Source organism: Podarcis bocagei (assembly GCF_964188305.1).
Source record: "Podarcis bocagei genome assembly, chromosome: 12".
In the NCBI taxonomy this organism is placed as follows: domain Eukaryota; kingdom Metazoa; phylum Chordata; class Lepidosauria; order Squamata; family Lacertidae; genus Podarcis; species Podarcis bocagei.
The window spans coordinates 49903180-49920861 of NC_138137.1; the positions used below are offsets into that span (position 1 = coordinate 49903180).

At 42.6% G+C, this 17682-nt stretch overlaps 1 protein-coding gene across 6 annotated transcripts in view; it reads right to left on the reverse strand.

The window, feature by feature from the left end:
* The window catches only part of DPP6 (dipeptidyl peptidase like 6), a 527660-nt gene that overhangs the window by 39823 nt on the left and 470155 nt on the right, over positions 1–17682 (reverse strand). For all 6 annotated transcript variants that reach the window (XM_081163567.1, XM_081163565.1, XM_081163563.1 and 3 more), the window contains exons 9-10: positions 3441–3595; positions 2372–2469 (exon numbers count right to left, since the gene is read on the reverse strand). In XM_081163567.1, coding sequence (XP_081019693.1) covers positions 2372–2469; positions 3441–3595 — 253 coding nt within the window. The remainder of the gene's footprint in view (positions 1–2371; positions 2470–3440; positions 3596–17682) is intronic.

Here is a 17682-nt window from a genome sequence, read left to right on the forward strand (position 1 = left end):
GCCAATCAGCGCAACACTGGGGATAAAGGGGGGCAGACGGGGGAAGTGGAGAGAGGGCTCCAGGACTCTTCACTGGACATCAGTGAGGAGAGCCCAGGTCCTCCGCTACCCACGCCTTCCCTGCGCAGAAGACTCCCGTGCAGTGAGAGGAGGAGGAGACTGGGTGTCAAACAACTTTTATGTTGCAAGAGGTTCAAGAAACGCCCACTGACGGATTCTGCCAGCGACTGAGGCAGCCACGATGAGAAGGGGCTGTGCAGTCAGAAAGTTTTAACAAGGCAAATTAACCGAGAAAGGCACCAGTTTACGCATGAGTAACTCATACCCATTACAGGTTTGATGACGACTGATGAGAACCAGGGATTCCAAATCTTGCACGAGGAATATGTTGGACCAGATCGTACGGTTTGTGTAATTATGATGGTGATGATATATTACTTTCTGGTTCAATATGATTTATTTTCAGTTGGATTAATGGTTACAGTGGATGAGACCCACATGGCAGAGGAGTGGTTCAGAACATAAGAAGAGTCCTGCTGGATCAGACCGAAGGCTTATCTAGTCTAGCATTCTGTTATCATAGTAGCTAAGCAGATGCCTACAGGAAGCCCATGAGCACAATTGTGTTTTCCAGTAATTGTTATTCAAAGGCTCATGCTCCCCAATAACTGGATGCAAATGTCAGAGATTATAAACTCAGAATTAAACATTGTTCTTTGTTCAGTCTGAGATTAGAGCTCATTTCAGCATATATTGTGGACCATTCTGAGGACTATGTATTTTATAAATAGTTCTAAGTCATGTCTAAATAGTTAACCTTTGAATGCCTAGGTCATCTGAGCAGACTTTAAGGTAAGCTTTGAACATGCTAAATTAAATCTGAGACCTATAATATACCCCACAGAGTACAGATAATTAACCTTAGCAATATACTGGACACACTAAACAGCACAAGCTCATTGATTCAACTACCCTGGAGGGTATCCAAAGCTTTTCATTAATCAGGGATTTCTAAGAAGATAAGCATCGTTTCCATAAGGTTACCCTGACATGAAATCCCACTGCTTTCAAAAGAATTCATTTTCAAACTAAAACTACGGTATTTAGAATCACAGCACAAAACATTTAATGGTAAATTTCACGGTTTTAACGTTTTTGCTGTTTGCTGCCCCAGAATGGAGCAAACATTTGACGTTATGGCACAGGTGATATTAGGTATGGTAACCACCCTGGAAATGTCAATTGGACAGGCATATTATACATTTGGGGTATGTAGGTGTGTAGAGCTATACTTGCTTAATTGTAAGTCAGTATGATCCAATTCATGTTCTACTCAGAAGAGTTCAGTAGGATTTATTTCCAAGCCAAGCATGCACAGGATTCCAACCTTAAAGGTAAAGGTACCCCTGCCCATACGGGCCAGTCGTGTCCGACTCTGGGGTTGCGCGCCCATCTCGCTTAAGAGGCCGGGGGCCAGCGCTGTCCGAAGACACTTTCGGGTCACGTGGCCAGTGTGACAAGCTGCATCTGGCGAGCCAGCGCAGCACACGGAAACACCATTTACCTTCCCGCTGGTAAGCGGTCCCTATTTATCCACTTGCACCCGGGGGTGCTTTCAAACTGCTAGGTTGGCAGGCGCTGGGACCGAGCAACAGGAGCGCACCCCGTCGTGGGGATTCGAACCGCCGACCTGATGATCGGCAAGTCCTAGGTGCTGAGGTTTTACCCACAGCGCCACCCACACCCAACCTTAGCATGGCATTATTGTGGCATAGCCTTTCCAGTTCTGGTGTAATGGGCAAAGTGATAGACTCAGCAAGGAGTTGCTGGTTCAAATCATTGCTGAGCCATGAAGCTGTGTAGCTGGCTGCAGCCTAGTCTACCTCAACAGGGTTGTTGTGAGGATCAAATGGGAAAGCCTATTATTTGCCGAAGAGCGGGATTCAAATTGAATATCAAATAATTTTTTTAACAGATGCCTTTAAATAGACTGAAGCTGTTTTGTCTTAAATTTACAGCCACAGTGCAATCCATAGGCATGGAGTGTTATCAGTTGGATTTTCATTTTAAAATAACCCTTCTGAGACCCCTGGACTGATCTGTGCCAACAAGCGGATGTTTTAATGGCCTCAGCAGGCTAGTAATTTCTTTTCAGTCTAGCAATTTTTGCAATGGTAGCTAGAGGGGCCATGAAAAATTTGCATAGCCCAAGCCTCTCTGTCATCAAAGCAGATAAGCGCTCAAGACAAGGAGAGAGGAGGGGAAAGACAGTGGAATTAGAAACAATAATAATAGACAAAGGAGGTTTAATGGAAGGAGTGGTAGGTAACAACTTCAGGTCTTTGCCACAAGTAGCTAGTACAGCACAAACCTCATTCTTGAATCATCAGGAGGAGTCATTTCCAGGTCATGAGTAGGCCCATTCAAACCAATGACATGTAAGGAAATGCTCGGATTTTCTGTCCCAACCTAGAAGACAAAAGAAGACAGAATGATAAAAAAGTGTTTAAAAATGACTTATTCTTTTTGTAAGTTAGAAGGTATAAATGAGGATTTTAGTGCTGGACTTGGCAAACTTCAGAACCTAAGGATTAGAAAAACAGAGAGAATGCAGATGTAGCTCAGAAATGCCATGCTACCTATAGCTCTGAAATTGTTCCCCAGTGATTATTATATTTTTTTAAATACAAAGCCATTATGCTTGCTTCAGAAGGGAAAAATTCCCATGCAAAGTAGCCGGAGTGAAAAAAACAGCTGACAAATAAAAGGTGAAACAGCCCTCTCACCACCCCAGCCCCTCTGCCCCTTCTGCTCAACTGGAAGCCACAGAATGGCTTTGCAGGGAAAACAATCTACCAACTATATATGGTCATGCAACTGGATCTCAAGTGATTAGAGCAGTGGTTAAAGATGCCTTGTATTTAATCACTAGGCAAGTGGTCATTGGTGAGCAGGAACCAGGGGCTGGTGAGGGCATGGAATCCCATGCAAGAAGTGAGCAGGCATATAAAGAGGGGATGGAATGCATAGAAACAAAGGTCACATTTGCACCACACATTTAAAGCACATTAAATGCACATTTAAGGCACATGAGTTCCCACAAAAGAATCCTGGGAACTGTAGCTCTGAAGGCTACCGTAGCTGTCGCACTGTAAGCTATAGTTCCCAGGCTTCTTTGAGGAGAGCCATGTGCCATAAATATGGGGTGTGGACATGAGCTCAACACAGAAATATAGTGCTTTAAGTTTTCTCCGGCAGCCCTCAGCAGGCTAGTAATTTCTTTTCATTCTAGTAATTTCTGAAGACTTGTTTACTAGGATGAATTAAAGTATTCCGTGTAAAGCTAATGGGCTTTTCTGGTTACGTTGCTACATATTCTTGTATTTTAACCAGGGGGAAGTAAAAAGATACAGGTGTTAAAGAGATCAAATCCATCCTACCTTTGGGTAATGATAGGTCTCCACTTTAGGGTAGAGGCTGCCTGTGAACATAGGTATTTCCATAGTGGGGACTCTGGAGTCATTGATAGTTGCATACGCTAATCTTGTACCGTCGGGGGACCACCAATGTGCAATATGGGTCTTCAGGATCTCCTCTACGTAAATTAAAAAAAAGGAGGAAAGAAGATCATGAGATCCAAAAAAATTGTTTGCGTGGGAACTTCAGGGTGGAGAGCTCTATGTGCACCACATCACAGGGAGGAAAATTATTTTGCAAGAGGTCATTTCTAAGGCTGCAATCCAATGGCCACTTATCTGAGAGTAAGCTCCACTGAACATAGTAGAAGTAAATATTAGGGCTGTGCACTGGATCCAGATGAATCCTGACTCAGTTTGGCCTGGGATTTGGCCAAATTGGGTTGAGGTTGCCCCAGATCATTGTGGGAAGGATTGGGTCCACCTGAAGGGAGGGGGAGCCTGGCAGTAAGAAGAAGGCACAGAGGGAGACTCGTAGGAAGTCTGCATGCATCTCCTTCTCCCCCATTCACAACTGCATGTTTAAACATTAATATTAGGGTTTAAAATCCCATGTGATGGGTAGGGAGAAAAGGAGAGGCACATATTCTCTGGGTCCCTAGATCAGATGGGGGGGGGGGGCTCATGCAAAACCCTACTAAATAAGCAAGTTTGATATAATCAGTCCTCCATCCTGGGATAATGCCTATGTAGTGTTAGCTTCTATTCTGCAAGAAAAACATTGGGCACGGAATATTTCATTGGCTCATTTTCATTTCATTCTTTGAATTTCTCTTTTAATTCCTTTTTTTGAAGCTTTTTATAATCAGGCACGGCTCAGCAATTAAATGCCTGATAGGAATACAACGAGAGGGCTGGCAAGTCCTTGACACTTCAGCATTAATCAGGAATTACTTTATTCTGCAAACATCTTTCTTAGATCTCTCAAGCTTAATGAAGCACTTCAAGAGACGATCATGTGAGATCCCAATGCAGGCTTCTGGAGAACATTTTCACATGAGAATTTTACTGCTTAGATTTTTGTGGACACTGAAGCATGGTGGATCTTTATGAAAAGGGGACCCCTCACGTGAGCAATTCCAGACGAATCATGTTACCCTGCAGAAATTACAAACATAAAAAGGACCTGCCAAAATAGCAACATTGTGGAAGCATCTTTGTGACTGTACATATGTATGACCAGGACCGAACCAATATATTTCAGCACCTTAGGCAAACCACAAAATGGCTGCCTCCCCCTCCCCACCAAGGAAGAAAGGGTGAGTGAAGATCTACATAAGGAACAAGGAGGGGACTAAAGAGCTACATCAGGATCTGAGGCTGCTGCGGATCCTGCCGCCCGAGGCGACTGCCTCACCTTGCCTCATGGGTGTGCCGGCCCTGTGTATGATGAACTTTGCAGGCAACAGCCTGCTTAATCAAATGCATGCTCAGAAAATTGTGAATGGGTATGTGTGTCTGCAGTACAGTGCAATATAAATCAAGTTAATAAGACCATGGGAACAGCCACTTGCCCATTTTGCAGTACTGTATTTAGAATGGCCATTTAATTTTACAGCAGGGAAGGACTGTAGCTCAATGGTGGAGCATCTGCTTTGTGTGCAGAAGGCCTCAGGTACAATTCCCAGCATCTCCAGGTGAGTCAGAACATTGGTCCATCTACTCTATTTCCCAGGTAATGGGATGGAGAACTAGATCTGCGACCTTGTGAATTCAAAGCATCCCCTGTGGACTGTGGACATGGTTGCAGCACAGACCTAGATGCTATGCTGGTTTCAGTGGGAGACCTGTATGCAGAACTAGAATGTGACTTCTTTCTTTCTACTACATGGCAGACCCTCATAGAGTGGTTTGCAATGATCCAGTCTTGAAGTTACCAGAGCACGGCGTACCGTGGCTATGTCAGCTCTGTACTAAAGGAGCAGGAACAGGAGAAGCAACTGGAACTGGATATAGGCATGTCTACTCACTACTGAACCCTTGGTGATAATGCTAGATCCAGGCCTGCTCTTACCAGGAGAGCACAACTTTGTACAGAGCAAGTTGCCTGCCAGCCTCTTAAACCCAAGAGCTCAGAGCACACAACAGCTCTGTCTTGTTCAAACTCATTTCTTTTTATTCCGTCACCGCCTGCCTTCAAAAGTCCTACCTGCTTTGATGACTTACACATGGCACATTCTGAGCTTCGCTACCAATTTACAGACTGCCTAGCCCTTTTGTTAGTATTTTCCAGCTATTTGTCTCCCTCAGAACACAGTGCAAAAACTGTATGCAGAATGCCCTATGAAACAAACCTGCAGCACAAAGATAAACTCCAAGGCACTCACAACATTCAATGAAGCAAAGAAAAACGCATTTCAGCTAAGATAAAGGTTGTGGATGGATCCTATCATTCAACCTGTAGACTTGCATTTATGACATACTTTTCCCGTAAAAAAAAAAGCAAGCAAGCAAGCAATTAGCTTTGGAAACATCAAGGACATGCCTCTGAAGAACAGGGGCAATTGCAAAGTGACTGCAGAGAGTAAGAATAAGGAGACTCTTAAGTGCTCCACACCTTCAGGAAGTGGGGAAAGTTCAGGCTCATCCGTATAGTGTTTCATTTCTATTGAATGAAAGAAAGAGTACTGCAGATGGATGGTGCTTTTGTAATATCTGCTCTACCTACGAACGTGTCAGCAGAGGGCAGTGCAAGAAATAAAAGGCAGGCAGGAAACCACAGGGCTGCATCAGACTACAAAACAGCAGGTTGGACTCCACCAGGCAGGCATCTTCCAGGCTGCTTCCAGTCCAGCTAACTCCAGCTTAAACCCTCTCAGCACTCTCTGCCTCTGTCGGTGTCCAAATTAAAAACTGGAACAACTACTAGCTGTCTATCACATTCACAAGGCTAGAGAGAAAGAGACCAGGAGACTAACGACAACGTTGCACCCAAAATCATTTAGTTACAGGTCCATTTATATTAATGGAGAAAGCCGAACTCATAACATCGTACTTGAGTCCTGAAGCACCTTTCCTGTTTGTGTCACTCTACCATAGGTCCTATACAAAAAACACAGCCCACAAGCAACGTTGCAGTGTCTGGGTGTGTGAGGCTATTGGCATGTCACACTGGTCCACATTTATTTTGCATATGATTATTCATATGTTATATGTTTATATCAAACCGAATTTTAAAAACCCAAGCAAACAGAAATGTTTTACATATTTAAAAATGCATTTTGTCACAAATAGCATATTTAAAATATACATTTTAGCTTCATGCACACATTTATCCTAACAAAGAAATGTCACAGTGCATTTTGGCACATCTTTGAGTCAAGTTCTGCATTGTAAAATCCGGAAGAAATCTGAAGGACGATTACATTCTAAGGAAGATATTATTCCAGGAAATGCGAATTCACTTAAAACTGGAGATAGAATGACATTCTTCTCCAACCCTAGTCTGCATCGCTCTCTGTTCTGCTCTGTGTTTGTCTCACGCAGCGCTGTTTCCATTTGGCTGCAACTTGTCTACTGCCCCAAAACTACATTATTTGTCTCATTCTTTGCTGCGGCAAAATTACGTAACTTATGTAATTAATTACATACATTACATTGCCATTACATTTCCCTCCATTCACTTCAGTGCAAATGGAATAAAACGGAATCAATTAAGTATCATTTGCATACTGAAAACAACAACAACAACAACAGGAAGAGCAAATACTGATTGTATTGACTTCCATTTTGGATAGAGGACAAATAAGCAAATGTCAGCAATTTCTGCTCCTGTTTTCTTTGGAATCCTCCGACATCCCTAGCTGAAGAAGGTTTTGTTGTACTGCCACAGAACCAGGCAGGAGTGCTTGAGAGGGACCAGTGACTCTAGTATCTGGTTGCTTGTATTTGGTTGCCTAGCACCAAAATGCCTTAAGGAGAGCTCAGAGCTTGACCATTTCATTAAATCTCCAAGAATGCAAGGCAGTAGAATCCATACAGGCAGCTCCCCAGGGATTCCTGCAGTGAAACCACATTGTGTTGAGTACAGGATGAAATTCCAATTTTTATTGGCAAGTCCAGTTGATTTCAATTTGTTGCCGTTACAACAAAATTAGCTATCCTTCCACATCAACACTGCTATTGGAGGGCGTGAGCTTCTCTCATTACTATTGCTACTACATGCCAACTAATCGAACAAAGTGTTGATGTTTGCCTGGCTCAGTTATGTCGTGAGAGGAGTGAAACAGGGAAGGATCATTCCTCACCACTCAAAACTAAAAGTCAGGACAAAAACTCTGCAGATTCTACTGAAAATATCCTTATATACAAATGCAGCAACAAAATGAAAACAACTTCTGAAGAAAATGAGAACATGGAGGTGAATGCAACTTAGCTGCCAAAGAGCACTTTCAGTTGCCAGCTATTACAATAAGTCAGCTTCTAAACAACATAATAGCATACAATATTCATTATAAGATGGAGAAAAAGGGCATAGCAGGCTACTGCAAATAAATACAGTAAACAGCCTGTTAGGAACAATACTCTCAGTTGCCAAACATGTAGTGGCACATCTTTAATGGCAAAGTAACTGCTTCAGAGTGGAGCCAGGGTTCCAGGATTGTTCACATAACACTGCCCATCTGACTGGGCTGCCCCAATCACTCTGGGCAGCTTCCAACAGAAAACATCAAACATTTAAAATTCCCCTACACAGGGCTGCCTTCAGATGTTTTCTAAAAGTTGTATACAGTGGTACCTTGGGTTACATACGCTTCAGGTTTCATATGCTTCAGGTTACAGACTCCGCTAACCCAGAAATAGTACCTCGGGTTAAGAACTTTGCTTCAGGATGAGAACAGAAATTGCATGGTGGCGGCGCGGCAGCAGCGGGAGGCCCCATTAGCTAAAGTGGTGCTTCAGGTTAAGAACAGTTTCAGGTTAAGAACGGACCTCCGGAACAAATTAAGTACTTAACCCGAGGTACCACTGTAGTTGTTTTTCTGTTTGACATCTGATGGGAGGGTGTTCCACAGGGCAGGTGCCACCACCGAAAAGTCCCTCTGCCTGGTCCCTGTGACCTCACTTCTCGCAATGAGAGAACTGTCAGGAGGCCTTGGAGCTGGACCTCAGTGTCCAGGCTGAATGATGGGGGTGGAGATGCTCCTTCAGGTATACAGGGCAGTTCAGGACATCTGTAACAGACTGTATACGGCAACTGAGAACACTATTTGCAATAAGCTATGCCATTTTTTACAGTGAAGGTTGCTCCATGAGTGGAAACGGGGCACTACCGCACCAATCTCAGTCCACCCTCTCCCAGCCGGAACCAGCCTGCCTTACAACCAGGACTTACAGCGAGACCTAGAGGTAGCAATGCCTATCAGTTTCCATCTCACTGTTGCCCCTTGCTCAGCAGGGAGGAAGATGAGGTTGGGCACAAAACTAGAATTATTTGGCTGGCTGGCTGTCATTGCCTTTGGTGCTATTGTTGACCTCCCTGCCTTCCACCCTTCCACCCACCAGCCACTGCTGCTGTCTTACAATGTCTCTTGAAATGTTGTGATGTTTAGAAGCTAGTTCATCTTGATTTTGGGCAACTGAAAGCATTGCTTGAGAAATCTCATCAATTAATTGGTTAAAATGGGCTGGGCAATAGCTTTTCTATGCCTCTGATTCTGAGACAGGATAGGAGGAGCCAGGATTGCATGCTGCAGAATGAGTAGCATGCTCTAAGCTGGAGCAGGAGAGAACCAGAAGACGGAACAGAAAATGACTCTAAGGTCTGATAATGAAACAGCATGACTGTGAAGAGGTTAGCTTGACATTTGCAGCCCACTCTTTCCTTCTGCTCGAGTAAATAAAGAGTTGTGCTGTCTATGATGCTATGTTTGTCTTGTTTTCAATTTGGGGTGGGGGGAGGACATAATGGCTTCTGCAAAAGAAAATCCTGACCCACTGTCTGTCAAAACCATCAGCAAGGGTGTAGACAAAAACAATCTAATGGATATCATGCATGGACTTGCAAAGAATGTTTGACCATTAGTTCCTCTCTAATCTTAATAGTTGCAGCAGAATACACCGGCACTCCATGGAGATTAGCAATTGGTTAAACAACAGGGGAGAAGTAAACACGGTTCTCATAATGGAGGGAAGTAAGCAGTGAGCCCCCCCCCCAATGAATAAGCTGGAAGTAATGCCTGCAAATGAGACCAAATTATTTAAAGATGGCAAAAACCCAGATGGACTGCAGCCTGCTTGGAGTTTATTTTCCCCAGCGTCCTTAGTAATGTAGCATCATCCACAAACATGGACTCATCACTGCTGGAAAATTGTGGAAATGGGCAATGAAATGGCACCTGAGATTATTTTGGTCTGTCTGGCCACTGTTGTAGTCAGAAAAGCTGTTACTTGATGGATGCGTGGGCTGATATAGCTGGGCGCTTACCAAGCACTCCTATATTTTGCATGAAAAAGGACTTGGGTTCAGTCCCTGGTACCTCAAGTTAAAGGGTTATCTGGCAGCAGGCTAAGGAAAGACCTTGGAGAACCGTGGTTACGAAAGGGGATTAGAGCAATTTGTGGAGGATTATCAATGGCTGCTACTCATAGTAGCTACATATTACCAGCAGGATCACAGGCCTCTGGATACCACTTCTTGGAGAACAGCAGCAGGATAAGACTGCTGTGTTTATGTCTAGCTTGTGGGCTTTCCAAAGACATCAGGTTGGCTTAGAATGGCTGGACTAGATTGGCTTGATCCAGCAGGTCTCTTCTTATGTTCACAGCCAAACATCTGATTAAGCATAAGGCAACTTCATAAGTTTGTTGAACAGCTGCAGATATGCAATGCCATGGTGTGTCACTCAAGACTTGCAGATAAATCTGCAACCAGTGCAAACGCTGGTAAGTATTTGCAAACTTTGCATTGTTGTTATTTTAAAACAATGCTTAATTTCCTCTGAGGGTACAAATATTTTTGTTGATGGCTTTTCTTTAACAGTCGACTTATCTCACCACCAAGCGGCAGCAATCAGAAAACTTGAAATGAGAGAGCTTAATTGGTTGGTGAAGTAAATGCCAAATGAGTTTTAAGACTGCATGCTGGCAAAAGGGGAAAAAAAAGAAAAGAAAAAGAGCATTCAGGGTTTTACACATTTGGACTGATGTAAAGTTTTCCATTTCCCTGGTTGCTCCTTTAGAACTGCAGGATGGGACTGCTGTGTTTGGTAACACGGTTCAACAGAGAATAATGTAAGAAATACACGCTCTATATAGGAACATAAAGAGCATGATAATATATCAGTATTTACTTATACATAAAGACAGCCTGCTTAAGTACTCAGGTAAGCTACTGCAGCTGTATTAAAAATCATTTTGGTGTAACATGAATGTTCAGCTTTGTACATAGATATCAGTGCATGAAACCTCCAGATTATTCATTGGGCGGGGGGTGGGGGGCTCACAAAATGAAAGAATCAATAAGAAATAAGTCAGCAGATAATGTTTAAAAAGAGTGGGAATGCTTCAGTAATTACTTGATAAAACAAGGTTCCACCTCTAAGATTTGGTTGTATTTGGAATAATTCCGTACATAGAGACACATCACTCTCTCATACCAAGATGAGGAGAAAATATTAAATACAGGGGGGCGGGAATTAAATCAAAATGAACCGTTATGAGGTAGATGGAAGTCCACAACAATTAAAACATGCAAAGAGATTCAATCCATATGGAAAGGTATCCTATATGAGAAATACTACTATAGGACTGAATCACATTGAATAGTATTGAATGGAAGAATCTTATATTGTTTTTGTCATTGTCTTTATTTTGTCTTTTTTCTGTTTGTTTCTTTTTTATATGTAGAGATGTGGTCTAAACCACAGAGCCTAGGGCTTGCCAATCAGAAGGTCGGCAGTTTGAATCCCCGTGACGGGGTGAGCTCCTGTTGCTCAGTCCCTGCTCCTGCCAACCTAGCAGTTCAAAAGCACAAAGTGCAAGTAGATAAATAGGTACCGCTCCGGCGGGAAGGTAAACGGCGTTTCCGTGCGCTGCTCTGATTCACCAGAAGCAGCTTAGTCATGCTGGCCACAGGACCTGGAAGCTGTCTGCGGACAAAACGCCAGCTCCCTCGGCCAGTAAAGCAAGATGAGCCCAGAGTTGTCCACGACTGGACTTAACGGTCAGGGGTCCCTATACCTTTATTTAAGGTTATTAAGGCTGATATTATTTGATTTATGTACTGGTTATTAATGCATGTGTCTGTTATCTATGTATTTATCTGTATACCTGAAATAAAAAATAACACAAAAAAGCTGTCAAGTGCTTTAAAAATGTAAAAAAGGTGAGAGAATCTGTGTGCTAGTTCGTAATGTAAATCTGTACCGTAGGGATAGCGATACAGGGATGGTTGTAAGGTTAAGAGAAGGCAGTCATCTTCTGTTTCAACTTTTAAATACCTGCTGAAAACTTTTCTATTCTGCCAGGCCTGTTCCAGCAATTAAGATTTTAACTTTTTAAATTTTTTTAACTGATTTTAATTTTTTGGTACCTGATTTTAACTTTTTAATATGTCCATTACTATTTGGTTTTATGTTCTTTTGTTGTAAACCACTTTGCTATTTTTTAAATGAAATAGCGGTATATGAATATTTTAAAATAATTTAATAAATGATATGTGTGAAGCAATTATAAAAGTGCAACATGAATGCTCATGATAATTATTGTTTGCATTACTCATGGAAACAGTTATTATTATCTCACTTTATAGATAAAGCCATGTGTTTGAAAGAAACCCAGGATCTGAACCCAGATCCAAGCCTAATATTATAATCCAGGCCACCTTAGCAATCACTGCTGGTTCGCAACAGCCAAGGATCTGTGAATTATTCTAAGGGATAATATATTTGGAATATCAGCTTTGAATTGGTTATGCACCACTTGTCTTCAACTTTCATGTCTTTGCTTCTTAATATCATTTGATGCAAGGCTTTCATTAACCTTCGTGCAGCAAGATCATGCTATCAGACTCCCCACTCCCTGTCTGCCATTGAAAAGGATCAATAGTGTTCTCTTACCAAGAGAAGAAAAACAACCTTTTTTCCCTTCAACCTACACAGTTTCCAGTCTCACTGCAATTTTCTTCCAGCATGAACTGCCACTCAGATTTGATGTAGTGTGTGATATATTTATTACAGATAATCTTTGGGTTCTGTAATGGCTAGGTCATGCATTTCAACAGTGCTGAATGGCAGCTCACATGGAGAGGCAATAGACATTTATTAACTCTACATTTCAATATATGAGTGAATTCAGACCAGTAGTTTTTCTGCAATCTAGTTCTGACACCTACAGGAGTACAGTTCAGAACATTCTTGTTTCTTTTCTGCATTATTATTAATAATACTGAAACACCTGCATGTCATAAAAAGGTATAAGCTTTTTTATTGTATGTTTGCAAATATAACTTAAAGGGGGGGAGGGGGAGAAAAATCATTGCCAGCTGATACTAACAATACAAATATTCCATCAATCCCAATGTAAAGGTATGGATAAATATATGAAGTCCCTATGTCCAAACAGGTATCTAAACAAGGTTGACGATGATAAGCCATGCAGTCAAACATACCAAAAGGCAATAGGATCTTCAGGGTAGTGGATAGTGGGTATTTATCCTTCCAGCCTCACAGTACAAGTCTCTCAACCACCATAAGGGCTCAAGGTACAAGCTTTTCTGCAGTTTCTCTGCACCCAAGGGGGTATGTGGTCTCTCTTCTTGGCCACTGTTCTGCACTCCAACAACAAGAGCTTTTTCACTTTAAGAAATAGACTGGGTCAAAGGGTTGTTTTCATGGCCCAATTCCTTCCCCCAGAAGGTAAAACCTGTCGACATCCTTCGGGAGTCGCGATGCCAGCTGGCTAGCCCTCAGCTGGATCATGCCCTTCCAGCCGTGATGAACCCCTGACCTCTGGTGCGACGCAAATCAGCAACTCAGACTTCAAAGCCTGAGCACACTATATCAGCAGAGCATACTGTGCAAACGGAACAGGTGTGAGGCTTGTGGAAACATACTAACAAGCTACGGATTTCTTAAGCATAAATCAGGACAAAAGAAACATGTCGTCTCTCACTGCCGTCTCTACAGAGAGAGAGTCAAAAGCAAAAGCAATACACAACGGAAGTTCCCAGCATACTGTGCTGGAACGTAAACAGACATGTGACATGTAACAATCTCACACATCTGCAACTCAAGGTGGAATGGAATTTTCCAACAAAACCTGGCTACTTCAGGACCCCAGCCAGTGAAGCATATAGGGTTGGCTCCTGGGGCTGAAGGCAAGGAACTGGCTGCTTGGGCAGCCATCTGGAAGCACAAAAGAGGAGCCCAATGGGGTGGTTTCTTTTAGCCCAGATGACTTGCTCTTCCATGCCGCCTTCAATTCTCTTAAAAATTCTGCCTGACACCAGCCCATATCCCACAGCTTACTCCTAGCAAAGCGGGCAGTAGGTTAATTCCAGAAGGCACATAGCCCAGTGACAGTCTTCGTTTTGCATGCAAAACGACCAAGGTTCAATCCCTGGCATCTCCAGACAGACTGTGCTGGGACTGTCCTCTTGCTTGAATCCCTGAGGAGCTGCTGCCAGTCAGTGCAGGCAAGGCTGATCTGGATGGCCACAATGGTCTGACTCAGCATACAGCAGCTTCCTACCTTCCCACCATGGAAATAACAAGAGGCTTGAAATCCAGCATATGTTCAAGCTCACTGGTACTCTGTTTATTTCACTGGGGCTTAAGCATATTTAGCAATTCACTGAATTGCTGCTGCAGCTGCTTACAAGAAACCTGTATCCCTTTCTACCCTAGGGGCAGGGTGCACGCACGCATATATACAAACCATTCTCTGCTGGTTTGCTGTTATATTCAAAAAGCACTGCAGCAAAGGAATCAACTTTCTAGTTTCTTTTTCTTTTTTGGTCCCTTTGCAATAATATCCAAATCTGTTTGTTGTTGCAAAAATCTGTTTTCAAAATTCCTGTTTTTGAAATGATTATGTGCAACGAAGCCCATAAAACCTTGTTAAATCTTGTAAAACTGAAAAAGCAAAGTTGCCTGGCTCAGATGCAATGGAAACCTGCAGGGACTCACACAGGAGGTTAGTTTGCCGAAGCTACACCTGGGACCCTGATATTATTTGTTTGCATTAGCGGTACTTTTCCAAGGGAATCTGCTTCCAGAGTGGTCAATCCCTCTTCCCAGGGAACTCTGGGAATTGTAGCTCTGTGAGAGGAGTAGGGGTCCCCCAACAACTCTCAGCACCCTTAACAAACTATGTAGGGTTCCCAGGATTCTTGGGGGCAAACCAGGACAATTAAAGCTATTAAGGTGTGGGTGTGACTATTGCAGCAGGACTAATAGTAGCCAAATCAAAGTACGCTGTGCACCTTTTGACTTCCCCGCCTTTCAATATCTTTCCCATCCTAATTAAAAAACAAAGCTCATGTATAAAACAGAAATTGCAAAAAAAAAGAGAACGGATAAACTCCTAACAGCTTCATTCCAACCCTCAAAAGAGTGCCAAAGTAAAAAGATCTAAGGCTGCTTCTGAAAGCTGCTTTAGTTTGGTATGTCCCCAAGCGAAGGAGTAATCTGTATGTTCATGGATGGAATAATCAACAGCATTTCTCCATCGATCTGAGATGTTGTGATTGCACAGAGGGGATGGCACTCAGGAAAAATGGCAGTCCGCTGGAAAGCCCAGAGTTGGCATAGCACAGTGGGTAGGAAACAGGGCTACAATATGGTGTGGTGGTTAGAGTGTTGGGCTAGGACATGGGAGACCAGGGTTCAAATCCTCGCTCAGCCATGATGCTTGCTGGGTGGCCTTGGGCCAGCCACAGATTTTCAGACTAACCTACTTCACAGGGTTGTTGTGAGGCTAAAACATAGAAGCAGAACCACGTACGCCACCTTGACCTTGAACAAACCAGGGAGTCCCTGCTTTGTGTCTTGCCTCTGCCATGAATGGACTAGTGGCTGTAAGTAAGCCATTCTCTCTTTGCCTCAGCCTTCCCAACACCATTTGCAATGTGGGGGGAAAATACTGACTGACAATAATGGTGGAATGATATGATATGATATGATATGATATGATATGATATGATATGATATTATATGATATGATACGATACGATATGATATATGATGATATGATATATCAGGTTAAAAGAGAGAGAACCATTTCATATGAAGCTGTCATACTGAGACAGACTACCCAGTCAGGTTCAGTTGTGTTGCTGCAAGGACAACAAATAATAATGTGCATGAAGCCCTTTGAACTATTGAAAGCACTATGCAAATGCTAGGTATTATTATTAGATAAGTTGGGCTGAAAATGTTTTGGGCTCTTTATCCAAATTCTAGCATATTGAACAGTCCCTAGGATAGCCAATTAGTGATGTGAGAAGTGCTAGACTACCAGTATAACAGGCAGACGACAGGGCACAGGCAAGCTTTCCATCAGCTAAGTTGAGAAGATCAGAGGCAGTGAACTTACATCTCAGTTGTGCCACAGGCCTGGAGATAGAGACCTGTCACATGATGGAATGCTCTGATGCTATGTGCACTGAAAAGATCCCTGCACAGGGAAAACCAGCATGTCAGGAAGAAGGCCAGGAGAAGCAGGGAACCTTCTGCTCGACATCTTGTTTTCTATGTGTAGGATTTTATTTCATTTTATTTTTGAGAGAGGGGAGCAGACAATCAAAACAATTGCCTGCAACCTGAAGTGATGTGGTCCAGACGGGGGGGGGGGCAGTGAAAACATGGGTGGGGCTCCTGCACTTTTAATAATTGTATAGAAGAGGGGGTTTCAGTGGGTGCCATGCTTTAAGACTAGGCCACAAATACATCAACAACAACAACCAAAACCATGCCATAGCCACAATAAATTATTTTTCAAAACAGTGAAAGTTAATCACAACAAAAATAGCAGGAGATAGAGCTTTCCATTCAAGAAAGAATATAAAATGCTTTGGGTGATTAGGAGAACTCTATGGTGGTTGTTTTTTCCTTATTCTGCTCAGCTTTTGAATGAAATAAAACTGAATAGAACTGTTGATACTATTTTTAGCTGTGGCCGTCCTTACACTTTTTGATGTGCTTTTTACACCATAATTTTAAGTATCTTTTTTTTTTTTGTATTTCAGCATGTGGTGAGTTGCTTTGAAAGGAGTAATCCTAAAGAGGCATCCTATAAATAAAGAAGTAAAAATAGGTTAAGGAAATAACCTCCCCCATAAAAACAAAAATAAATGCACGCGTTTCTTGCTCACCTTGCTTCTCTCCAATGAATTGTTCAATTCAAGAGAAGAAATGGTTTGAAATTAAAATTAGATTTCCCTATCCCCCAGCCATTTCCTGCAAACAGGGTTGCCCCAAACACAGATCAGAAGCAAGCCCTGGAACTTGACTTGCAGTAACAATCATTTTTAATTAGAGCCATGTTATTTGGATTTACACTGTTCTCACATAATTAGAGAATATTATTCTCAGCTGGAACGTTTTCAAAGAAAAGCACGGTGTGGAAATTATCTTACCACAAGATGGTGCTATGATTTTTAGAATGATCTGGATTAAAGTAGGAAATAAGAGTTGTATATATTGTGGTTGATCATTTACTGACACGAATTGCTCAAATTACCAGCAGAATTGTGTGGGATCTCCACCTTCCTTAATAGTGGGAGAAGGCCACTGCGTATCTGTTATAGACAATCAAATACATGAGTGTTGAATGTATGGGCATGTTTAGACTCTCATAATCTGAGCAGCGAACCCAATGCGGAAATAAATTCCCTGCACTAAGTTCAGGTGTTCCTTCTCTCCTGGACTGGTTTGCGGTAGGGCAAGGAGGCCACACAACTGTGTCCCACGTCTCTTTCACCTAAACAAATTTTAAGCCCCCAACTGAATATACTACAAAAATAGTTATACAGATACAAAGCCAGCAGGAGTGTGGGGGCTTTCTAGTTTATGGAACTGTATGTCACACACATGACTAAGATACGGTTTGGCTTAGTGGTACGTTTGTATTTGGCTTGCTGGAAAGAAATTGTGGGTGTGTCTTTGGTGAAATGAACTCTTAACTTCAATGGGTTTGTTCCTCTGAGGCCATGGTGGCTAACTAGAGAAGCTAAGAGGCAGAGAGATTAGTGGATGAGGACTTC